Source organism: Tyto alba, unplaced genomic scaffold (assembly GCF_018691265.1).
Source record: "Tyto alba isolate M040663 unplaced genomic scaffold, T.alba_DEE_v4.0 Super-Scaffold_26, whole genome shotgun sequence".
Classification (NCBI taxonomy): domain Eukaryota; kingdom Metazoa; phylum Chordata; class Aves; order Strigiformes; family Tytonidae; genus Tyto; species Tyto alba.
Window position 1 is genome coordinate 4,011,222 of NW_024881300.1, and position 26,604 is coordinate 4,037,825.

General features: G+C 38.3%; 1 protein-coding gene across 3 annotated transcripts in view; it reads right to left on the reverse strand.

The window, feature by feature from the left end:
* Nucleotides 1-2,841: 2,841 nt before the first annotated feature.
* Nucleotides 2,842-26,604, reverse strand: part of NFATC3 (nuclear factor of activated T cells 3) — a 72,701-nt gene continuing 48,938 nt past the window's right edge. Inside the window, exons 8-12 of one of the 3 annotated variants that reach the window (XM_042797423.1) lie at nt 26,191-26,317; nt 23,864-24,916; nt 21,143-21,235; nt 15,819-15,920; nt 2,842-6,376 (exon numbers count right to left, since the gene is read on the reverse strand). In XM_042797423.1, the coding sequence (XP_042653357.1) occupies nt 6,252-6,376; nt 15,819-15,920; nt 21,143-21,235; nt 23,864-24,916; nt 26,191-26,317 (1,500 nt within the window). In that variant the 3' untranslated portion in view covers nt 2,842-6,251. The remainder of the gene's footprint in view (nt 6,377-15,818; nt 15,921-21,142; nt 21,236-23,863; nt 24,917-26,190; nt 26,318-26,604) is intronic. The other 2 variants (XM_042797424.1, XM_042797425.1) reach the window with 2 other exon arrangements.

A 26,604-nucleotide genomic window follows, 5' to 3' on the forward strand; every position in this document is an offset into this window, starting at 1 on the left:
GATGATAGCAACATCATCTTTTGAAATAATTCTGCAAAGGCTGAGGCCCTTGGGCATCAAATAGCTGATTTGAGAAAGATATGTGTATGTTGTAGATGTCACAAAAATGACTTAACAAGGGTGGGTTGGTTAATGAATGATCTTGCACCAAAACATGGCCTTGCTGAAAAAACAAGCCGTGACTTTGACTGTTCTGTTGTTTGTTTGCCCACCCAGTTTTGTTATTCTCCTCTTAAATGCTTGCATTTCCTTATCACCATATATATGTGATTGGGTTTGAGAGATGTTCCAAGTGTTTCTTTATGGAAGGTTTACCTCTTCCTGCAGTGTATTAAGAGGCCAGGACTAAATTATTAATGGGTGCAGAAGTTAACACAGGTTGCTAAAAGGCTAAACTGTGTACGGGCAGCTTGGTGTGACTTCTGTTTGGCTTGTTTAGGCATGAGCTATTGAAGTTTTTTTCTATCTACGACTGTATTTCTCTGTGATAGACCTCAATTGCACCAACACTTAACTAGGTGTTTTTATGAATAAAGGTGTCAAATGAGAGATGTCATAGAATGACTTTTTTTTTGGAGGGAGAGCCCTTGTAATGGGAGCAAGCACAGACTACAAACACTCTTCCAGTTCTTGCCAGCAGATGTCACAACAATGACAGTAAGGAGGAGAAGTTGTGTTTTTGTTTTCCCAGACAAGATTTAAAGATGATAAACTTAAATAATAATTAATAATAAACCAACAAAATCTTCACTATAAATTTGCAGAAACAACTGAGAGAACTTGTATAGCTCAACTTTTGCTAGCAGATGAATCTTTTCTGAAACAAAAATCATGGTACATACAAGCCTTTGCAAAGCAAGTGTCCTATATTTATTGCTTCTTTATCTAAAAGTCTGGTTAATTTTTTTTCCTTCTGGTCTCTTTTACATGTAGCAAATGTTACTGGTAACAAAGGTAACAGTAGGTTATTGTGAAATAATTAATTTCTTAGAGAATCTTGGCAAATGAAAATGCGTTTGCATTTTGTGTTAAGAATGACTGATAAACATTAACCTTTTTAGTAGGCAGAATAAAGTTCTGTGTAACTTCTATTACTGAAGAAGTTTGTATGCACAACTATGCATGAATTTAAATATATTAGAAATGCTTTTTCATTTCCACATTGGACTGAGTATGCTCTTAATGGCCTTTCACATACCTTAATCACTATGGCAGTGGCAAGTTCCTGAATATTATTCTTATAAGTTAATTAAAGCCAGGGGGAAGGGGGTGGGGTGGGGGGGTGGAGTGTGGGGGGACCAGCTGGAAGAGATCTCAATCCTCACCTAATTCACTACAGTGGACTAAGAGTTGGATTCAAAGCATACAGTGGTATTTTGAGTTAGGAGGGGTGGCAGACAGAGGGGTGGCAGTCCAGAAACAAGCAGAGGGAAGCAGATGATGGCGTAAGTAATGCTGTGGAACACTGTAAGGAAGTACTAGGTACAATAAAAGAATGAAGACCTTGGTTTCTGCCAGCACTTCCTTTGGGTTTGGGTCCTAAATGAACAGAAACTTCTGATTACTCTTCTAAAGGAACTGACTTTAACAAGACTTTCTTTTTCTCTGACTACCCGAAAGGACAAACCAGTGTGTTGCCAGGTAGAAGTGATGTTTTTGTGGTGCCTGGAATGGAGTCAGCTGGCTGCAGGACAACAATCAGGGGTGGCAGTGTGAGTGCCCAGGGTTAGCTGTGCTCAGCTTTAAATGCCCTGGCGTGACTGCGTATCCTTCATCTCGCCTGTCCTGTTCCTGTCAACCTTAGTCAATCAGTCTTCAGCCTGTTTGCATCTGAAAGACTTGAATTGACAGCAAAGTATACGCAGTCAATCCATGGATTATTACTAGTGTTGGTATATGCTAATTATATACTGGGTAATCATACTAGAAAGCATGTGGAAGAGCTTTCAAACTGCTTGTGCTATTTTTAGTAAAACTCAGATATAATTACTTTGCATTCAGTTACTGGCACTGTAGCTACCCGTTTCTGCTGTATTTACAGACAAAACCCACAGGTGAAGGTAATCGGTCGGGACATGCCCTCTGGGGAGGAGGCTCATCCTGAGCTGGCCCCTGTTCTTCCCACCCGTGCTGTGTGGGCAGGAGATCACTGGGGGCTCTTTGCTCCCCTGCTCTCTTGGGCAGGTGCATTGGTAACCAAGGCCAGAGCTTTTTCTTCAGCACTGAATTTGGAACACTTGCACACCTTAATACACCCAAGGATTCCACAGATAAGTAAAAGACAGTGTAACAAAACTGCTAGGTCGATAAAAATCATCTCAGTAGAGCTGCTATCACTGAGATGAGAGACAGATTTTAAGGCCTGAATCTACCGTAGCATTCCCAAAGGCATTTCCCTCAGTACTGCTTGATCAGCCAAGATTTGGCAAATAATTTAGACCTTGTAGGAATTTTACATCTATTTCTGAAACAGTTTAACTGCATTTTGCCTATGATGATATCCCTCCAGGAATGGAAATTTCTGTTTATGATGTGCTTCTTGAATAATGCTTTCTCAAAATAATCTTGTGATTGTCTAATTGAAGTGATACTTGCAAGTAGGAAATCACTAATTATTGTGCGAACTGATGCGCTCTCAGCACTGCTGATCATTCATTAAATGTGTTGCTGGACTCTTACCACAGTGCTTCAAAATTGCTACTCTTCCAGGGGGAATATTAAATGTCCCTCATTTCATGTGTCACAAACAGAGCATAGCTGCTTACCGCTGCATCGCAAATAGGGAGTTTCTTCCTGCTCTGCATTTGGGTCTGCATTTTAAATAAATGACAATGCATCTGCATTCTTTTTATTTATTCGAACACTATGATTTAAGAGCCTAAATGCAAGTTTTTTCCCTTTATTTCTGCAAGTAGCACTGCAATCATAACTTACAAAAATGTTTAAAATACAAAATGTACATGAAATTACAATACAAGGCTCTGTAAACATCTAGAACTTAATCTTTATTGTCCCACATTTTTAAATATAAAACTTCAATTTGAACAATTTCCGAACCTCAAGGAATGACATCCATTATGAGTATCAAAAATAGAGTTTCAAAGCTTTGTTTGTATCAGAACAAAACTTCATGTTATTTTCATTCTTTGGTTTAAAAAGGACGGCAGTTCCCCTGATAACATGAAAGTTTTACTACAGAAATTCAGATTGCTAGTTTATGGTAATTTCAGAAATTACCCCCCCTCCCCCACCAGATGAATATACTACTTCTTAAATTTGTTTTTAGCATTGATCTTTGACCCTCCTTATAGAAAAGCTACCTCATCATTAAGGCTTTCCTTCAGGATAATCTACATTATTAAAAAGTTTTGGAAAAGTACTTGGGGAGAAGAGAGGACTTAAGGGCAAGGAAGTGGATGCCAACAAAATATCAACAGTTGCCGGGTTCTTTTGTTTAATTAAATTTGCATAGTCCAATAGAGATTGTGTGCTTTTTATATCACTAAAATTATACAAGATTAACAGTCTTTACCTACATTATCACACAAGCTAAAATAAAATTAAGACCCTTGTACTGAAGCTTTTACAAGGCAAATACAAAACTGCTTTAGTATCCAAAGGTGTATTTTTTTTACTTAATTTTTAAATAGGAAAGCATCTCTATGTCTACAGGCATCAAGGTATTTAAAGGCATCAGAAAATTTAGTGCATAGCAACTCCGGATTGTTTGGGCTCCTATATTTTAGGTACAGTGTGAATTCCAGCTACTTGGAGAACTTGCAAGGAGAGTCTGTACCAGTAGGATAAAGGAGCATAAATCCCATACAGTATGAAAAGCTTTTAAGTTAGAATTCTCCTACAAACAATGGTTAATGCAAAAGACCCAATACATGAATGAAACTGGAACGTGCCTTGCCACCAGCACACAGTCTGAAGACAATTACATAGTTTACAGTGTTGTGTGGTTTTGGGGGTGGTTTTTGTTTTGTTTTCTTTCTGTGGTGTGGTTTTGTTTTCCTTTTTTTTTTTTTTTTTTTTTTTTTAAGGTATTAAAAACATCAGATGTGTTTCTGAGCATGTTAATCCTTTTCCAGGATCTTTAATGTAAATGAGTAGAGGACAGAGTAAAGCACCATCGCTGAGGGACAATTACAATATCACACTCTTGAGATTACAGCCCTGCTAATTTGTTTCTTGCAAATTTAAAGATTTTCATCATTGAACAATACATTCACAAAAGGATGCTTAAGATTCCCAGCACGCACATAGTGGCCTTGCATTAAGTTGTGTGAAATAACCATGAAACTGCAGCCTTAAGCTGCATTCTTAAAAGGAAGTATATGATAAAGACTTATATTTTCACCCGCTTAATGTATGGTCTATTTAAAAGTTCATAATTCAGCTATTAGAAAGATGCAGTTATAGCTACTTTAATGGTATTGCTTGAGCACTGACTTAAATTTAGGTGTAATGTTTTGCCTGCAAAAGGCTCCATAGAAAGTTTTCCCCATGACTGTCTGCCAAAATGAGCATCAGTAGAATCTGTGTTTACTCTTACAGGTATTATAATTCAGTAATGGTATCCACTTTAAGACCATTTTACTGTAAATTTAAGTCTTTAGTAGTTTTCTGTAGAAAGAGGCATGTGCTCCACAGGTGTTAAACCACTAGCATGTTCACAATTGTCTGAACTAGTTTCAATGCAAATACGTTTTCTACGTTGCAAAATCTTTTGAGTGTATTCAGTCTTAAATTTCATTAGAGCATCATGGCTCCCCCAAATGAGGAACTAAAACTAATGTCTTAAATATTGTGAGGTTCAGTGTATTTCTGATCTTATGTTGCTGCGACTGTTGTACCCTGTATGTTCCATATCAGCAAGCTCTGTAAACGACAGTGTCTTCTGGGGGAGGGAAATGGTTATGGCCTCAGCAGGCAGTTTCAGATCCTCTCCTAGGTTTCTAATCATAGAGGCCTGAGATTTTTAATAGCCATGTAAACAGATTGTTTCAAATGTACCAGATTACGTGGGTAAGGGAAATGCATCCTTTGAGCACATCTCGTGTATTTCTTTGGTAGCTTCTACTTCACACGCTTACAATTAAACATGGGCAAATGATACCACCTAATCACTAATTCACAGTAAATAACTTCTTAGCAAACTGACATTTATAAACAGATTAAGTGGTTAAGGAACTGTAATTGTCATCTCCTTAGCACTTCCAAGTGGCAGGTCAGGCATACGGCATATAAAAGATACAGATGTGATCAAATGATTTATTGCATGGAAAACTTGAATGCCACTGAATTGGTGATTTCAAAACCATATTCTGCAGGGGTAACAGGAACACTTAGATCCTCAGCAAATATGAAAACTTCGCCTGGCTTTGATGTTGCTGTTCTTTAATCTAAAATCCTACTGCTCAAATTTGATTACAAATGTAACGTTCTAAGAAAAAGCTATTTCAAGAAGGAGCCTGTGCTAATAAAGAACAGGAAGATTATCCACAAAGTTATAAAAGTTTAAATTTTGGAATGTCATTTCTATCCCAACACTTTCATGATGGAATGGTCTTTTTGCAGCCTATCAAGTAACATTTTCAGTTTATAAACAAGTGCAGATCTACATTTGGCTTTGCTTCCTATGAATCTAAGAAAGAAAACACTACAGTATTTGTATACACAATGGCTTCCATGGCATTGGCTTCAGATGACAGGTATGATTTGCCACTGGAAGATCGTATTAAAAAAAAAAATAAACAATAGAAGCTTTAAAGGCTTTCCAAAATGACCAAAAGGTGTTGCAAATCATCAGTTACAAACTATACTATCTCTAAGGGAAAGCAGCACACTGAAGATGTGTATTAAAATCTTCTTCCACATTCAGTACTGTGAATATTATAAGAGCAAACTAACATCTCCACACATCTGAAGCACTTACAGTATAAAAGTATTCTATTTAAATGCAAAAAGCAAAGCTTGTTTGTAACTTTAAAACAGTTAAAATATCTGGTGTAGATTCTGTGTGTCCATTTTAAGAAGTCTCTTTACAGCATCTGAGGAACTATAATTAAAATGCTCTGTCTCTACATCAAAAATGTAACCCGCTAAAAGGGCTTTGCAAGGATCCACTGTTCCAGTTCATAAAGGCCACAGAGTTGGAAGCACAGTAAGTCTAAAGAGGAAGAGGACGAAGAAATATTCAGAGAAACTGTTAAGTTTTCATGGACGTTTAGTTGTAAGCTTATCCGTTACTGGATTCCATCAGATATTCTTGTCTCCAGAGATCCAGGACATGTACGTGCAGACTGGCTGGCCACTGTTGTTCCATGTGACACTGAGATCTGTGACATATCTCTTCCTATGATCTCATTCACTACAGTAAAAAAAAAAAAATTAAGAAGTGATTGTTTTTATGATTTTCAAAAGGCAAAATTCATCAGTGTATCCCTTTTTAAAATAAATTTTTCACTCCTACGTCTTGATGCAGTTAAGCAACAGAGGATGAACTTCACTAACAGTCGAGCAAGGGAAAAAATAAAGTCCTAGTTTCTTGTAGTATTACACAGCATTATACTTTGTACTTACCATAATCCATGTTGGAGAATCCCTAAAACACTAGAAAAAAATAAGCACGTACATATTCATATACATACAGATACAAATGAAGGGCAAAGCATAGGTCAGTCCAGTACAGATCTCCCCACAGAACTCGTTCTGTTCAAGAGTGTTACAGGCCCAACAAATAACTAATAACTCTTGGCTCTTTCAAGCTACTTACAGAACTTCCTCAGAACTTGGATTTGCATTAATAGAATATTCTTTTTAATCCTATATGTTTATTTAATCGGCCAGTTTTCTGAATACTTGCATTTCTGAAACTGCAATAACAGAATCTTCCTTAGTTACCAGTCAGCTTTTCTACAGTGAAGAATTAAGATTGACTGATATGCATGTCACATCAGTTTGTGTGCCTGTGTGTGTGTGTCAAACTCAAAGATTAGTCAACTATTACTATTTACAAGTGAGGGACGCCACTGAGTATGACAAAGTAGCACTTAACTTGCCAACCAATGACAATTTTGCAGTGTTACTGTAAAGCCTAGATAACTGACTGCAGCGGAGTTGAGTTTAGCAGAGGCAGTCAGTCATGTTGTTTTCCATGACCGAGTGTCAGTACATACACAGAATCTCTTCTTCAGCAAGACTTTGAATATGCTGAATTGTAGTAATAAGAGAAAAGCCTCTGACATGAGTTTGTTTGGACCTTCTATAAACAAGCATTTAATGGGATCCTTTTGTTGAGTAAGGACCATTTCTAGTAAAAATAATAACTTTGGTTTTGCTAGTAAGCTGCTTCTATTGAAGTCATAACAGATTTGGAACACAGGCTTTTGCTCTTTTGCTCTCCCTTGGGTAACTTCACAAAACAATATTGATATACTTCGCCACCCTTCTTAATGCTTCCTTAATTTTCCATAGCAGGATTTAGCTTTCTACTAACCATTCCTGTCTGGCAGAAGCATAACAAACTCAGTCTACAGGTAGTGTAAAGCGTTCTTTATAAAGCGTTCAACAGTCTGAGCACTGCCTTTTGCTGCAGCAGCAGCATGAATGGGTCCAAGAGAAAATGCAGTAATGTTATGAATGCTCTGAAGTATGTATAATGTGTATAAAATCCAACTCTGAGAACAAGTTTTGTCTATACTTGTTTAGTTTACTTAGGAAAGCTTTAAAATCCCCTTATTGCATATACCCGTATGTAACCATGGAGGAGGTATTTGTTATCTAAAAGTCAATCAATGGCAATGGTATTCTCTTGCATGAATGCAAGGACAGCTTGTTAAAATTACACATTATTGTAGCCCAAAGGTTAAAACTGTTCAGTTGAGCTACGTAATAACCAATTCCCTGGAGCATTACAAGACTTGAAATTTATTGAGCTTCAAATAAATCTCTCATTCAATTAACTTAACAGGCACTACGACACTGAAAACTGTGTGACTACCGGTAGGATACTTTTTAAAGTATTTTTATTATGCCCACACAATGCATAAATCAAGATTTTCATTTTTTTTAAATCGAAAGTTAGATGTTTACTTAGGAGAACTATGCTCCCTCAGTTTCTGTCAGGGCACTCGCCAGCTTGCTCTAACTATAGGCCCTCCAACAGCTATTATCCACTGTATGCTACAGAACAGTTGCTTTGCGCAAATCAAATATTGCAGCTGTTCAGTACTACTAAAACTTTGATGAGCAGTAGCACAGAAAGCAACACGGCCAAATACCTTTTGTATTCTGAAATTATTAGGTGGTTACTTCTTTTAAGTTTTGATAGATGATGTGTACCTGTACTGGCAACATCAGAACAAACTGGTCTAGGTTGTTGCAACATTTTGTAGTTCCCACAGGCAAAGGTGTTTCACTGAGCGGCATGTACCCACGTGGCATTGAATTTTCCTTAAATCACATTACACGGTGAATACAATAGCTGGTCAGGTGGTGTTTTATTTGCCAGAGTTCTGCATAATTCATTATGTAGAGTATTAAATTTAAGTTAAAGGTTATTTTGTGTTGGTTTAGTTTTTTAAAGTAATCATAGATTTGTTTACAAGAAGCTGTTTTATAGCTCTGTCGTACCTTTCATTTTGCCGCTGGAGAACTTGTTTTTGGCAACATTTTTAGCATGTGGGCCAATACAGATTTATCTGGTTTATATAGATTTACATCAGAAACATCTACCGTTTCTAAGGGAAATGCAGTACGCCTTGTCTTCTTTCCGACAGAAAATTCTAGCAGAGTAGTTTTACTTGCTACAGGGATTTTGTTAGGATCGCTAAATTTTAAACCCAACCAGTATTCAAGTGGGCACTTTTAAAAATAAAAAGTAGTATCTAAATTTATGTTGTGTCAGAGCACTGTGCAGGCCTAAATAAAAGGCCAGAATCCTTTTTCTGCTGTCTGGCAAAGATGTCTTCACACTTTTTCACAGACTACAGCCTCCTGACTAACACATCTTCCTATTTTATACTTTCCACGTGTGCCCATTTCAGCTGCGTGGAAGTCTGTAAGCAACAAATGCATGGGGGAAGCTTGCAGACTCCGGAAGACTATACATGGATTTAGATTATGTACAGATGATGGTGAAAATGCTTCAAAGCAAGCAGAGCCTGCGGAAGCCAGCAGCTGAGATCAAAGTGCTCTAACCTTCTGTGCCATGGTAGTCTGGCTGCCAGGTTTGAGAGGCCGGGGCAGGGCAGCGTTGGGGGCCGGGCAGGCAGTGCCAGAGGTGCCTGTGAGGGATGGAAGGGATCCCCCTGGGGACAGCAGGGAGTGCTGCCCCAGCTGCAGGCTAGCAGGTGGAGGAATGGGCATTTAAACCAAGAGAGCAGCCTTTCCAGAGAAGGCTGGTCTGTTAAAGCCTGAAAAAAACCTTGTAAAGAAGCCGTACTGAATATTTACCAAAAGTAGGCAGCCTGGAAGTCCTTTGGAACAGCTCACTGAAGGGATGTACAACTCAGTTTTAAGGCAGCAAATAATGAGATGCCTGCATATGCCTAAATTGGGAAGCATTTGGCTTTATATGAAGGACATCCTGTGTTTACCAGCATTATTGTCATTAACATGGCTTTCTGACAGGGCAGTGGTATAAATTAAAGAAGCTTAAAATCTAAATCATGTATTCAGAAGAAGAGTTAAAATCCTGCATAGATGTGTACAAGACGGAAGGTGAAGTAATGCAGTGTTTTCCTTTCTGTATTAATTTGTGATGGAGAAGACCGTTTTAGTTGAAAGACTGAAGTAGCAATCCAAAGGTTAGTATGTGAGTGCATGACACGTTACCTTCTTCCACACAGGGTCAATCACAGGACATTTTAGTGGTCTGCGATTAAAACTGAAAATGTAATTCATGATCATAAACACAGGTTTTCTACAACGTTGTCTAGCAAAATCCAAGTTCTTAGGTGACAAACTGGGAGAGGAAGGCAATTTCAGCAGTCCTGAGAAAGGGCAGAGCTCCGGCTATACTGATGATGCTTTACAAACAAAAGAAAACATACTTTATGTACTTCCAGACGACCACTTTATCCCGCCTTTCCTAATTTTGACTGGATTACCTGGGCTATGCTGTCCTAGGAACAGTCAGGAAGACTTTAAATGTCCTTTTGCTTAACCCTAAAAGGCACTCAGTTACCAAATAGATACTGGGAAGCCACGATGCATGGCTTCGGTAATACATGTACTTCTTAAATTTCCTTTCTTTTCTCAGCACAAGTTCCTAGGGGAAGGCTGCAGAGCTATTTCAGGATTCAGTAAGAGCGATCTCACATATGTCGTTAAGGCTCTGTGGTCTGTCTGCCAGGTTCAGTTGTGTTGTATAGCTGATGCTTCTGTTGCCTTTTTGAAAAGAGCCAATCTCATGAGACTTAAGATGGAGGTGAACAGTTATGAGAAGGACCTTGACTCTTTCCGTCTACTACCTTTGTCCTGCCTCCTTCCCCAGCTGGATCAGTGCTGTTTTGGTGCCAGGTGTTCTGACTGCTAATCCCAGGCCCTGGGCCTCTACTGTCAAGAGCTAAGGAACCAGAAATATTTTACATACTAAATAACTACAGAGGTCTAGCTAATATTTAGGACTCACTTAGTACCTACTGATCACTTAAAATTGTTTTGGATGCTCAATGTCAATTGAGTGGTAACATCGAAAGTGTTATTGAATATTTTATGTGCTAACAATCCAGGTTGCTGATCTTGAAATAATGACTGGCTCAGATTAGGCACATGCTACACTGTATAGCAATGTGGCAGATTCTTCCACTACAGAAAACGATGCAATACAGCTTTTTTTTTTTCTTCTTTTTTCTTTTTAAATTGGGCTCTAAAATGGAAATTATTTCAACAACTTTCCTATTTCTATTTAATTGACATCTTTGGCAGTTATCCCAGATTTCAGAATCTCAGCTGATACTTTATTTGCAGTAGTTTCACCTTTTTCTTTCCTAATATTTATACATAGTATAAACTGGCTGGTAAATTTATGCTAATAGTTAAAAATAGATTGTGCAGAACAGAATTTAACATGGTGGGGAGAAAACCTCCTGCTACAGACAGATCAGATTGGACCTGTCAATACTGGTGATACTGCAGTGTTGTATTCCAAAGTTGGTTTCTGTGGTTTTGTTCTTCTCTTTCTGTGCTGCATCAAAACCCCATGAACATACTGCATTGAAAAAGCACTGGAAGTCAGCTGGAGGCTCAAGCCCCTATAACCTTTCAAAAAAATTAAGCAGCATACTGACATCAGTACCAGTGGAACAGAGAAGATGATGACTAGCTCTGACTTTTGGATCTGCTGTTAAGCTTGTAAAATGGAAGCAACCACATACTCTGTTTTACGGGGTTGTTCCCACTGTTTTGATTTCACATAGTGTTCTGTTTGCTTTTTCAAGTCCCTACTGACTGCACACATGAAAGACAGCTGAGCCTGTGAGATTGACAGGAAACTGGGCCACAGCTCCTTGGAGGCCTCTTCTCCCCCGCCTCCCCTTTATCTTTCAGGCCGAGGCTTTGGCTCTTGGTCACTGAAGACTTGCACTGAGACAGCTGATAAAGTTACCGCTCCAGCTGTTTGCTGCATGAACAGCCAGACTGTTCATGAAGATCTCTTAAAACTGTTGCAATTTGCAATCCACAGTTTCAAGATAAACTAAAATTAGGTTGAACAGCTCAGCCATTTGTGCAGCGAGTGACACACGTGGCGAGGGGCAGTAACCCTAGCAGCAGCTGTTCCAGGGGCGCTGGGGCCGGGGAGCAGGGCTGACCAGCCTCGTGGGAGAGGTGCTCGCCTACAAAAGATGACCCGTGTGAGCTGATTTGAACAGATCAAAGCTCTTGTGTTATGAAGCGTGACAACATCGTGAAAGCTGATGCTTTCAATAAGTTGCTGAGTGTTTTGGATAAAGTAAAAAAATGTGCTGATGTATAGTAACAAGTTCTTAAAAGAGGAACTGGTGCTTTGATACATTGGTAAGATACATGCTTCTCTCCCACTGGTTTGTTTAATCAATTCTACAATGCCACCTTAAGTTAATCTCTCAGGGAGAGACCAATCCATAATCGGCAGTCAACTTGTGTACCTGTACCACCTTACTGAATATTTTATATTAGAATAAAACCACATGCAGATGTAGCACAATCTCTAACATAAGTGTTTGAAATTCTAACAGCAGAAGTAAAGGCACTATCTTTTAAAATCAAGTATCAACCAAATAACATGCTTCTAAATTGCTCTGTACTTAATTCCCCCTATCTCTGTGAATGCTAAGAGACAAATATTTTTGTGCTAGAGCACAAGGGAAAATATAAGCAACTCCTGAACCTAGGGGCCTTTCTGGGAATAGTGCAAGTGATCTGTTTTCCCTTACAGGAAGCTGGTAATCTATAATCGGCATTTATACTTTCTACAGGACAAGAGAATCTCTCTAGTAGGCAGTTTCCAAGCATTTTAGATTTTGTAGGTCAAAAATACTGCCTGAAAACCTCTGGAGAACTACAAGCAAACCAGTTCAGATTAGAAGCCATTAGGTAGGTAATGAGCAATAGTAGAGGCTGAGGGAAAACACATGATGATGCTTCCCCAGGGTGTTCCACCAGCCTCCAAAATGTGTTTGGCACAGGGCATTGACAGTATCTTGTGGTGAATAGTCCCATTTAGATTTTTCTCCCCAGGGTCTTTATTGTCTGTGCAAAATTCAGTTATCTGCAACTTCCTGAGACAGTAAGTTCCAAAGGCTAACAACATATAGCTGTTGCAATGCTTTTTTATAGGTGTTGAACTTGCTGCACGATTACCTGGTGGCTACTTTTATTATTTTCTCTCCTCAGAAGTATTTTTCATTACCTTTTCCATGCCACCCATTTGTTTTATTGTACTTAGCCTCCTCATTCAGTTTTCTGGCTGCAGAGTCCCAGCTGATTCAATGTAACTTCTGTGCCAAATCTTTGGTCATTCTAGTTGTCCTTAACCACAACACCCCACACAACAGCATGTAGGCATCTGATTCTTTTGTAACATTGGGGACAAGATGTGGGCACGTAACAGAACTATACAGTAGCATTTTTTCATTCTCTGCTGGTTTCCTCAATACTCATAGCATTTATTCGCCCCTCTAAGACTACTTTTAACACTACTGAGCAATTTTTCATAGACTTGTCCATTTTAAATACAAGAGGGCTTTAAATGAGAATAGTTCAGAGAGCTTGGCGCTGTATGTATAGAATTAAGGCAGGTTTTTTTCTCCTTCCCTTACCTTAATTTCCACTCCTTTATAACTAAAGATTTTCTTTAATCACAAGGTATTCCTGTAGAGGTTTCTAGACAGTTTTTGTTTTTCACGCCTCATTAGCTGAGCAGCAGCCATGTCACATTTACCAACTTCCAGTACCCTGGCTCCAAATCAGATTTAAGCAAGCGGTTATATAGCTACCAACATTACACTTGATGGTTCAACTGTTGCTTACTCTTTCAGAGCTCGTCTGGTGTGTCATCTAGTTGAGGTGAGTTGTCACAGTCTGTTTATCCATTTGTTCTGAAACCTTTTTACTTGAGACAGGTCCTGCAACATCTCCCTTTTTCAGAGGGCTTTGGCATGAGAATCTCTAGCTCCTCACCTATGAGCATCAGTACAAAAATCTGTCAAAGTTCATTTATCTAATTTTAACTGAATTCTTCATTTGTCATCTGCCAGCCAGGTTTCACACTTGAACTCATAATTTTAATGTGTTGTTTTTTTTCTGTTTTCTGCATTTGTAAGCAGCTTGTAGTCTCTCACTCCAGTGTAGTTGTACACTTAATCTGAGTCTTCATAAATAGTTTGCAGACTACTTGCAACTGTTTTACCCTTGACCACCTATTTTTAAAGCAAGTTTTATTGTTTTCTTATGGTTCCCCTTTTAAAGTTTGTCACAGCATGTAGTATTGAAACTGCTACAAAATGAAGATGGATTTTTTTTTTTTTTATTGTAATTTTTTTGGAAGCAGTTCCTGTATGCTCCTTTGGACCAAAAAAAGAGATGTTTCCCCTTGTGGGTTCTTCTCATGACTTAGTGCTCCATGAAGCAGTCATCACACGTACCCATTCTATAAAGGATGACTCAAGTATTCCATCAGTGTATTTCCTGCCTTTGCAGATTGTCTGATCTCCTGCAGCACACTAGTTACAGTTGCTCTCCTGTTCAGCAGTGTAATTTATAAGCTATACTCTTCCTATCTTAAGCCTGTAACTTAAATCTGTAAGCATTCTGTGGTACTAGTACAGTTACAGCTTGTCTGACTTGACGCTAATCATTTTTCAAGGTACAGACCTAACTTCCCTGTGTAAACACATCTCTGGCATTAGTACCACACTGACTATCTTACACAAAATACCTAAAACATTCGTTACTTTAAATTTTTAAAAATGCCATGTTTCACAATAGTGTTTCTCAGATGCTAGCACTGGTGTGTAAACATTTTTCTCTCTGGGTCTGGATTTCTGTTCGTGTGACCCTTTTAAAAGGGATCTTTTGGCGTGTGTTTCATTATTGTCAGTTTGGGGTTTGCCAACCTGTGTGTTGCCCCTTAGTTGATGATATTTGGGGGGTTGTTTTATTATTAAATTGAGTTGTCATTGTTTTGAGAACTTTTGATCCTCAACAATTATTCTGTACCTACCAGATTCTGAGTTGCACAGGATACAGAACACAGAAATAATCTAAGCCATAGCTGGTATTTTACTAATTGATTTGCAGTTTCAATATATAAAAATTTCAATTTAGTGTAGGGAGTCCTTTCCCTGGTTTTGCCATTCTGTATAGTAGCTACTTACCTTACTAATAACATTTTGCTATGTAAGGAAAGCAGAACTAAGTATTTTGAAAGATTGTAAAAGGTCAAAACCATGATGTATTTCAGTTTCATGGGCAAAATTAAGGTCAGTCTTGCGTACGAATTTTGGGAGTTTTACTAAACCTATACACAGGGCTTGGTTACTTCACTGTTAATCTCAAATCTACTGTACACTTAGGTATTCCCCTTGAAAAATCTATGGGGAAAGTAAAATGTTACATGTGTGTGTATATATTGAGTAAAAAAAGACAGTATTTTGGCATTTTAGGCATGTTTGTAATCAAGTGAAAAAAACACTTAAAGAATGAGTATAAACACAAACACAACCAATATACCATGAGTCAATTTCTAATATTGTTACTATTTTAAAGAGTCATAGTGCATAATTTTCTTGTTTATATGTGACATAGAAGCTGAAAGCATCTTAAAATAAATCCAGACGATCTTTCCCAATTACAGTGTACATTCAACTAGAAATCTATTTGTTAATCAGTATTCCTAATACTTGGATTGATCAGTAGTGCTTGCCACTGTACTCCATCTATTTAAACTGACATTGCTTTAACTTTTTAAAAAAGCAAAACCATTCAGAATCTCTCAGAGGTAACTGATCTGGCCACTCAACAGCCTTGCTCATACTTGGCTTAGGATTTTCATATCCTCTTCTGTTGTTTTACTGGATCCTACAGCACTCAGGAAGTTCTGTGGCAGCTATATATACTTTAAGTGGAGTTTTTTACTGAATGAGTGTACACCTGGTTCACAACTTCTGAATTTCCAGTTATTTCAGAATACACAGGTGTCCAGTTATAGCAATACTGAAGTATTACATAGCGCTTTTCACTTGTAGATATTAAGACTATCAAAACACTTTCCCCTTTCCTTCATGCTCCAATTTCAAACATTGAAGCGTTTCCGTAAGCAGACTCACCCTCTAGATTTTCCACATAGGAGTTGGACATGAGTGCTGAATGTTGAGTCCATTTCTCTGTTGAACCTGATGGCTGGTATTCCAGGTCAGAGATAAAACTGTCTGTGTCAGAGAAGAAGACAGACATAACTACTGACTGGACTAAACCAAGAAGTTACAGTTCACTCAACCAGGAAGTGACTTTCAGTTTTCTTTTAATAGCACTAACTTTAAATATCCAGTTTCATTCACAACTACTACATATGTTGACATAAATAACTATTTATAAATTATCAGAGTGCCTATTAAAAACAATATCACTTATCTTGTATATTTAGTTACTTTTCAGTTAGCAGCCAGAGCCATAAAGGTAATTGTTTAATATTTTTGGATGTCTGCCTAGTTGTATCATCATGAATTTGATACTACGTAAATTTCACTTTAGTATTTGTGTTAGTTTAGAACGTTCCTCCAGTTTTCTCAATCTGCTTTACTTACTGTGGTCAAATTAAAAGTGCTTATGCCCCTTGATAGCACCTCCACTGAACGAGGTAGGCAAGAGAGTACTAGTAAGTAAAACCTTTATTTTTATTTTTCCTATCCTTTAAACAAAGGAAGCTGTTGCCATAAACAGTGGTTAGCTTCCCCCTTCCTTGTCAGACTATCTGTGCGTCTTGCCCAAGGTACTGAGCTGCAGTCAGGCCACACGCAGCTGGAAGTGTCAGAAAACTATTATCCTGATATAGGCGGCTCTATCAGGTGAAGGCAATGTGAGAAGAAACCAAGGAGGAAATGGAGAACTGTAGAATCGTGTATTTATTACTTGAACTAACAAGCGGGTGTTTATTCAGTTGTGATTAGTGACTACCCAGGGCTTACAAGGGGGTATACTGGGTGGGGTTTGTTTTCTTCTCCCTGCTGGAGGCAAAGCTACAGAGCTGCAAGTTTAGTAAATTAAGCTTTAATACAATTAACAAAATTACTCTGGAAACTGGCTAATTTGTGCTTTCTGGATAGAACCACACATTTGTTCTGCCAGCATGATTTCTAAGCCCTGCTTAGGGATGACTCCTGGGAGAATCAAAGAGTCTATTCTTACTTCCTCCTGAAATTCAAGCAGTTCAAATCACTACTTTGGCTGACTTCTTATGCTTAATTGTTTAAAGCATAAAGTTACATGTATTTAAACAGGAAATGGAAAGCATTTTCTGAGTTTCAATGAAAATGCCTACTGCCATTTTGAGGGAAAGGAGTAGATGAAAGATAAATTCTTGTCAAACAATAGGAAATTAAGAAAAGAACATTTTTCCCACCCACTATGATAGAACCAGCAAGAAAGTGACATTTAAATAAAGATCTAATGAATCCAGGGAGATGGGCAGAAAACTACCTTGGGATGAAACAAATGAACTTTTACCAGCAATCCTCTTTAAAGCTCCGGCTTTCAAAGGAGCAGACAACAAACACACTGACAAAAAGCCTCCAGAGAGAGCAGTGGAGTTAATTAGCAACAGTCTCTGCACCATAAAGTCTGCATAGCTTATAGAGTAAGGATTATCTGTCACTTTAGCAGAGAATTATGATTATGAGCAATTTTTCTAATTAATTTCATACATAGAGGGATTCTGACATTCTTGCGTGTCCTAACAAAGCTGCTGACAGTACTGAGTTTTTGCTTTTATAAATCCCTGCCAAAATGTGTCATGTGTGGCACATGTAACATGTCTCCAGCCAGCACCTTCTGGAATGAAGCATGCACTTGCCTCAGGCACTCAGTATTTGTTGTTTGTGAAATGTGGTAAATAAAACAACAGCCTTTTAAAGTGTGTAATGTAGCATAAAGATTTTGCTCAATGCACACTGAAGTTAGATAGAACTCAAGGTACCAGATAAATATACATTAAAAATACCTTTCTACATCAGAATTTCATAAACATGAGGTTTTTATTTCCTTAAGCAATACTAAAATGTGTTTTGTACCCAAAGAATATGACGCTATAACTATTACATTGAAATAGAAATCAAGAAAACGGACATCCTGTAGATCTTAACTGATCAAAAATTCATACTTTTATGAAGGACCTCTTTGTCTTGGCTCCTCCCTTAAGCAAATAAGTATTTTAAGAAACAACTTTAAAGCCTCAATTATGTATACCAGATTTGGATCAAAGCAGTAAGTCAACTTAAAAATTAGAGTGCTATTACAGATACAGGCAGACCAAAAAGCTGTTAAAGTTACACCACTTGGTTTTCAGGATCTCTTCCTACATGAGTCAAGCAAGTACATGTTTTGTAGCATTATGTGACAAAAAGTTTAGCATGTATATCCTTTCCTACTGCTGCACTGAAGTAGGATATATGGGCAACAGGCCTTAAACTTGAGTATGTATTGCTTTTAGAAAAACAGACAGTAAAAAAACATTCTAGAATGCATGATTGTTTGCAGTGGCGCTAGACTAAGTAGCACAGAGTGGGGTTTTTTTTAGCACGCTTTGCAAAAGAAGTTTGATACAATTGTATGGGAGATCACACCAACTGTTGAGGTTGGGTAGTATTAGCTGTACCCACCTAGGAATTCATGTGTTTCAGAGGACAGATGAGTGAATTGCTGTATTTACAGCTGTAATGAGCATCAGAAAGAACACTACAGATCATGCAGCGCATGCTTTCTCAGATGGAGGCTTTCTTTTGTCAACTCAAGAGAGAACTCCATCAGCTGCATTTATGTGAAGAATCCATGCAGCTATGTCACATTGGTTAGTGCAGTATATTTAGCCTGGTTTTGACTCCACATGACCAGCAAGCAATACAGTGTCAACTTTCTCTCTCAAAAAAAAAAAAAAAAAAGAAAAAGAAAAAAAAACCAAAAAAACACCACCAAAAAAGCTGCCAGGCTATAATTAACCCTCAGTCTTCCTTGCAATGGAGCAGCCAGCTGATTCCATTGGTCTGCAACCAGTCGGAAGGCAGGATGCGTTTGCAATGGCAAACTATCAAGGCCAGGGGTAGGTTGCCTTGCAAGTTGCCATTTTAAGCCATAAGACAGGCTTACATTTAGTAATTTCAGGTTCTAGGCCAACTTTACTGCAAAGTACCTTTCATTTTAATTAACTGATAAAATAAGGCTGGAGGAATGAAATGTTAGGAGGAAGGTAGTTTTCCTGTGCCCATGATATTTATAGTGATATAGACAGACTGAATGTGCCTATGGAGTCACAGCACAAGTTCTGCAGTTACTTGGTACAGTAACAAATATCTCTGTTCATGTCATTGTTATGATGTCACACTCTGCATTTATGTATCATAGCGAAACCAACTCATTTAAGTCATGTTTACCCCTTTCTCGCATGCAAGATAGATGAGTAACGTGGCAAGTATTAAGTGTGAACCCTGGAGCTAGAGGACACGTGCCGCACAGTGTGGAAAGCGGTGCCCAAGTGTCTGAGCATATTTTTGCCAGTCACAAGGGCGTGCCTAACTCCTGGTGCTGCTGCGTCTGCACCAGGCTGTAGACACGCCACTTGCGTTCATTGAATAAGTTTCTAACCTCTTCTAATTCTTAAATGGGAATTTTTTTTTGTGGTAACACAACTAGTTGAGCTTACTTGGAATTAGTTACAAGGTGCTCTGTGGTTCTCAGAGTCACACAGGAAGTTTCGTGTATTAGCTGGTCATGGGCACCTCAGGGTTTACCTGAAGGTCTGTACACAGCAGCAGTCTATCACTGGTGTCCTCAATAGATGCCCTGATGGCACAGGTTTTATGAACGCAGCAAATAAATCCAGTAGAAGATATAGTCATAGCATCCTTCAACCGCTGACAGCCCCAGATGGATAACATCCTTTTCACCCTTCCTCACTATTCCAACCTTTTCCTTTTAGTCTACTACAGTCTGGATCCTTCTCTAGTTCATTCCTAATACTTACCCACCTCTAAAAGTAGAATCCCGTCCTCTTCCAGTACACATCAGGTTCTGCCTCATCACCTTACTCAACCCCAGCATCTCACTGCAGGAGCCTATAAGCTTACAGGAACTAAAACTGTAAACTGCATTTTACTGCTATCTCCATACTGCTTGCCAATATATAGTTAATATACAGAATACTAAGAAAGGAGGAGTTTGAACACAACCTTACTAAACAATTTAAACCAGTATAATTTCCCGAATGCCTTTTTATTCAGAGAGTTCTGCATAGGCTCGAGTTTTTGTCACGCAAATCCATGTTGGACATGCTGCAAAATGCAATGTTTTGTTCCATGCTTAGGAAACAGTAAAAAAAACCCAGGAGTTTGAGATGTACAACTCAAGGTTGAGTTGCACTGGTGAGAAGACAGGTTTTTGAGCTGCTCTCCTCCATAATAACCTAGCCTCCAGTGTTCAGTATTTTTTGTGTTTCTGTAGACCTTCAATGCTGTTTGACAGGATGCTGCCTGCCTTATTTAAGTTGTAAATATATAGAGAAATACACAATACAGTCTTCCTCCAATACTTTCTTATTAGTTACTACTGTGATTCTCCAGAAGTTAAGCTGAAGCTACAGTAAAAAGCTACTGGTAAAGACATACACATTTTCTAGCAAAGATCAGAATAATCTCTGAGCTTCCCAGCTAGAGAATTTATGGAGAGTTATCACAGAACTATTAAAAGGAATGTGGAATGTGTCTGACAAAGTAGACTTACTGCTTTATGTACACAAAACAGTTAGAGGATTTCTAGTTATGATTTATAGTAAATCCACATACTGGGTTTTCTAATCTCCAGCTTTATGTAATGGAGATGCAATGAGTAACAAAATGTAAGAGGATTAGTAGAAGGTCATCCTGATTTGCTGAATACAGCCTACCACAATACCTTAAAAATCGTTCAATACAGTCTCTCATCACTGTAGAAAATAATGAAATCCAAGGTGAACTCACTCCTAAACTGCAAGCCACATGAGATTAAATTTTAGATCAACAGTATTAGAATAGATTTAAATATAAAACTTGACAGTGGGACATGTAAACCACCATAATAGGAGCACATGTTAAAAACCGAGTGGGGAAAGAAAATTAACAAGGCTTCATCCTGTAACTAGGTTGAGCCTAATTTTGACTAGCTTTTTTTTCAAGTAGGGAAGAAATGGGACCTCTACTAGATGTCCATACAACAGCACACAGTATGGATAAGGGACACGGGAGAGGCCAGAAAGGGCCTGTTTCTTGTCATTTCAGCTGCCTTGTTTATACCTGTTTGCAGCCCTAAATATTCTACCATCTATACAGGGCAATGTGAGCAGCCGGGGGGGCTGGGCAGAGGGCAGACTTGCTGAAAGAGGTTAAGGGAAAAATAAGGTCCAGCGTACCAGGGGAGGGGGCAAATAAAGACCAAGAAGCTGCTTTCATGTGGTTCCAGTCCAAACGTTTACCAGCTTGTGCAGATTGCCTGGTGCAAAGACCTAAGCAGAAGAGAGTACCGTTTTTCAGAACACCTTTTAAGTAACAGCATACAGTACAAATTACATTGAAATTGTGTTATGTTTCAACTGCTTTCTGTAATACAATGCTGATAGGTTTTTTTGAGTTTTTTGTTTACTTTTTTTAGGACTACTAACATTTTTTTACTGACTACTGATTTAAAGTCAGTAATCCAGACATGATTTACAAAATTTTCAATTGCCTTTGCCTTAGTGTTTTATTTTGAGATGTTTATTTGCCCTAATTGGTAACCCTTTAAAAACCTATTTTCCGACGAAATACAGCTTTCAGGTTTGATATATTAGCTGGAAGAACATACTGTATCAACTTTCGTTTATGTATGCAATTATGTTTGGATTTTTTTTGTTAGTTGTTGTAACATTCATGTAGAATAACTGATTTGCTATTTGTATAGAAAGTAAAATCCAATTATATGCAAAAGAAAAATTTTGAAATTATTTTTTTAAACCACAGTAATATGTTAGATATGTTTAGACAGGAACCCTTTTTTATAATATGATTTTTTTATTTAAAGCTGATTAGGCAGAGGAAATATTTACTCATGTTGAGAGAACTGAGCAGCCTGTTGCTTGTCACTATGCCCTTGAAGATTTTTAGAACAGCAGGTTTCAGGCTAGACATCTGACTTGTATTTGCATATTGGAAATGAAAAAAACCCTATCGAACCCAACCCCCCAAGCAATCATCAAATGGCAGTAAAAGGAAACTTAAATGAAGGTAATCTCTATGCTTGCAAACACTGTTGCTGCCAAGTGCTAGTTTAGCATTTAAAACCAGGTTCAGTTTTCCATATAGGAAGTGTATAGTTTAATCACCAGTTATCAGATACTGTTTAAAACTTCTATAGCAAGCATTATTTAAAAAAACAAATAAATAAGGCTGTGGCCATTTGACCCTTATGTCACTGATTATACTTCTCTAAACTATTAGCAAGTGGCCATGCTTTAAGTGTGGCTCTTGGAGCTTTTCCTGAGATTTGATGTCTTTTATCAGCATAACCAACTCAGTAATTTCACTGTGTTAAACAATGGAATTACTTTGTAAAAGCAGCTAATAATTATGATGGGGGGGGGGGGGGGGGAACCCCCTAGCATTTTGTGTGCATTCATTTGCATTTCTAAACAAGTATAAACAAACTGCCAAGATGCTCATAAATGCTAAACACTTCTGCTTATACTGTGAAAAGTTTTAACTACAATATTGAGTTGAATTTTATTTATTTCTATGGGTTTTTTTGTGGGGTGGAGGGAAGAAGGATGAGAAAAAGTTGGTTCTAACATGACACTTGAAACACTGGATTTCTTTCACACTCGAACAGAAGTAGAAAATGCTACTTTTTTGTTGCATTCTGTTTCAAAAAGCCTTGCTCTTCTCCCCTCAGCAAGTCCTTAACAGAATCAGTCCCTTCCTTTCTAAATTAAGTTGACTGATAAACAGTGTTTCTAAAAAGAGAGCTGGCCATTTAACTGAAAGCCTGACTACATCACCAGTTTATCTCATTTTTTTCCTAATATGCTATGTTTTAAAAGGCATTTCTTACTCCATTTTCTTACTATTGACTGGAGGTAACAACAGCAAAGCTCCATTTACACAAGGAACAGAGACTGACATTGATATTTAACAGATGGCCTACGCTTAAGTCTTTACAGTACTGCTAATGCAGTAAATAATTACTAGGGATGAATAAAAAAAAACCCAGAACACACCTACAACTGTTAAGGTTATTGTAGAAAAAGGATACCAGTAAGGTTCCCATCATTAATACCAAGCACCTTTTATACACTGGTTAAGGCCAGGCCTTCTGTTCTTCCAGTCTTATTAATGTGACATGTTTTTTAAGTTGTGTTGCATATATGCCTCAAACAGTCTGACATTTAGGATCTCATGCCTCTTTCTTTTCACTTGGTTGGACAAGTTTTGTAAATTAACACTGTCCAAGTATTTGAAGTAGAGACCTTTATAGCCTGGCCTTTAACACAAGAATGTCCTTGTTCTGTTGATGTTTAACAAGTGCATTTCTCAAGAAGGTAGCCAGAGGGGTAAGGAGAAAGCAAAGAGCTACTGTCAGCAGAGGTGATGAATGACGAGAGTGTATCTACAGAATGTCTGTGAAGAGATTAAGACAGCACCAAAATGCATGTGATACATTTTCAAAAAACTAGCCTGCCCTTCAAAACTGGGAAAAATCTTAAGAAACAAGACTCCAAGCTACGTGTATGCAACTGAGCTATATATTATTATGACTTTCACTGAAACATACCACCAAGACAGTCATGAAACTCTTCACATTAATTCCTTGTATATAAGGGGTCAATGTGTCAGTTAATCCTCAAGCTCTGTTTTATGACAAAAACAAAGTCTATGGGGAAATTAGACCAAAGTACTTGAACTGTATAACTACAAATTTACAGCTGATATAATTAGTTTTAAATAAGTCATTGCTTTGGACACAAAACTAGGACTCCATTTTGATGATACATATTTACTTCTGTGAAGAGGAGTGTGTTCTAAACAAAACAACCCTCCCACACCCACTCTGTAGTTTAATGTAGATTATACCCCACTATTAAAATATTATATCCACTTACCATCATCTAGTGTGATGTCTTGTAGTCCTATTGTTTGAAAATTCAATTCTCGATCTTCAGGTTCGGGTTTAATGTTAATAGCTGCCCCATCTGGTGAAAATGGAGATGAATCGCATACGGGATGGTGCGCTAGGGATGATGCTGCATTAAGCCCTCCCAGTGCTGGGCTGTGTGCTTGAGGGGAGTGCTGTCCCGAGTGACTTACGGTGGTTGGCGGGGGAGATGAGGCAGGTCCTGAGCTGGGAGACTGGTAAGGCAGAGGCTGGAGCTGGGGTGAAGAAGGTCCAGACAATGGTGAATGGACCAGAGGGTGGGAAGCTGTTGGGGATGGGGACGAAGCAGATGCTGGATTTGTAGGATGGTATGGGACTTGCTGCAGCTGGGGAGAAGACTGCCCAAGGGACCGACTCATTGCAGGAGGGATGGAGCCCTGCCCAGCGCTTGGGCAGTGGTAACCCAGCGACGGGAGATGAGAGGACGACTGTCCCGAATGAGCTGGGTGTGCTAGCGGGTGCCCTGCTGTACTTGATGTTGACACAGAACCTGGATTTGAAGCATGAAACTGCATTGGTGGTAGAGCTTGGCAGCTGAGATTTATCAAATGAGGTACAGCTGTGTCTTGCTGAAAGGAAATAGTATCAAATCCTTGGCTGGAGGCAGAGTTCATCGGAAGACCAGACTGTCCATTGTATACATCGTTAGACTGCATAGGCTGGTAAGGCGGCCTCACCGGAGGTGCTGATGTTACCTGAAAAGACTGAACCACAGCAGGAGGCAAAACATGACACTCTTCACTTGGACTAAGGTTTCTACCTTGCATATGTGGCAGGTGGGATACTGCTGGGGTCACCATCGCTGGGTATGGTGGCTGAACTGGACACACAAGGCTCCTGGGTGATGTAGACAGTAAATTGTCATGGGGATGCCCTTGCTCTGGTGAAGGCAATTGAGTTCGGATGGAATGCAGGCCCTGGACATTGCTGGGGTGTGGCAGGGCCAGGGATGGAACAGTAGACAACTCCACCTCATCTCTGTGCTCTTGCTTCATTAGAACTAGAAGAAGTAAAAACACTGTATTAAAATTCCAACAATTGTTCTTATAGTACAGGGAGTTACAAACTGCCACACTTTTAATTACAGGATTTTTAACCTACTGAAAGGCACATGAGGAGATACTGATTTTAAGTACAACTAATAGAAAAATGGTAACACTTTTAACTGCTCAATTATTCCTGTATACAATACACTATTAAAAAAACCTGCTTATATATATTTATAGATAAAATGGATTTTAAAATGCTTGTGCAATAGCAGCTGCAGTTATAATTAAACTTGCTTCTTAACCGGTATCATTACTTCATTCCACCATTTAAATAATTTAAATATGGATTTCTCAAAAATATAGCTTAAGATGTGGCTTGTAACTGTCCTAGGAGCTTATTTTCTTAGGAATGGTGGAAAACACAATTAATGCATACTTAGTATAGCAAATACCTAGGTACCATTGCTTGAATTGCACATGAATGTATGAAGTAGGTTATTTTAGAGCACAAGGGAACAAAAGTGATTTTAAATAGCGTAAACTAAAGGCAGTTGGCTTTGTCAGCATACACAAGTTTATATTGATATCCATATCTGACTTCAAAGACTCCTTCGGATACCTGACTTCAAGTCCTCCAAACAGTACTAACGTGTCTGGAGCCATCACTGGTACCTTGTGAATGGTGACTGCCCATAATGGGTGTGAATTTCTGACAAGAAAGTGGCAGACAAAGAAGTAGGCATTGCGTATCTAGTAGTAACCACTTCCTCACACCAAAGGGAAGGGATTAAGATGTTTTAACTACATGTACAGTTAACATGTACAGTTTTTGCTTCTGGCTAAGTTAGAAACTATTTTCTTTCAACATGCTGCAGTGTGTCTAGAGGAGGGAAAAATTCTTTATCTTCCTTGTATCTAAACCTGAGGGATTTTTTTTGATGTTTAGGAGGGGAAATGTGTAAGACCCATTCTTTTATGAACTCACTATCCTCCATGTCATCACTAGGGTTATTTAGAAGAGCAGCTTCCAAGGTTCACCATCGTTCTCAAAGAAAAGTAGAACGCAAATCATTCTGTAAAAAGTATAATGAAGAAACACCTGTCTATAATTCTAGCACTGTAGCTTATTAATCCGAATTTCAGTTTTTTAGTTAGACAAGCTTAAGTTGTTTTACAAACAGTTCACAGCTAGTCTTGCTATCTACCTGTCAAAAGGTACAAGACTGAATTACTTTCTTCAAATGTGTACTTTGACAAACAAAATAAAATGCAACTTTGTAAATACCTGGTGTGTAAGTGAAACGTTGAGACTGGCTTTTTTTCCTCTTGCCATTGCAGAGATAAAACTGCACCTGAACTGCAGCTGTAATGGTTTTGTTATGGTATGGAGGAACTTCAAGTATGATGTTTGCCTATATGAAAGTTGAAACAAAGTTTCTCCATTATCGAATGCAAATGGAACTGCTCTTAATTACAGACAAACTAAAACACTTATTGCAAAAGTAAAACAAACTGATATTTTGAAATTGGTAAACTTCAAGTTTATACATATTACATAGTGAAACAGTACTATAAGCAAACTTCGATTTGGAGACTTTTTTCTTCTTTTAAATACAAGTGTTCTGAAGGTAATGCTTTTAATAAGTAGACACATCATCTAAAGAACGCCTTGTTTATCTGCCAGAGCATAAAAAACTCT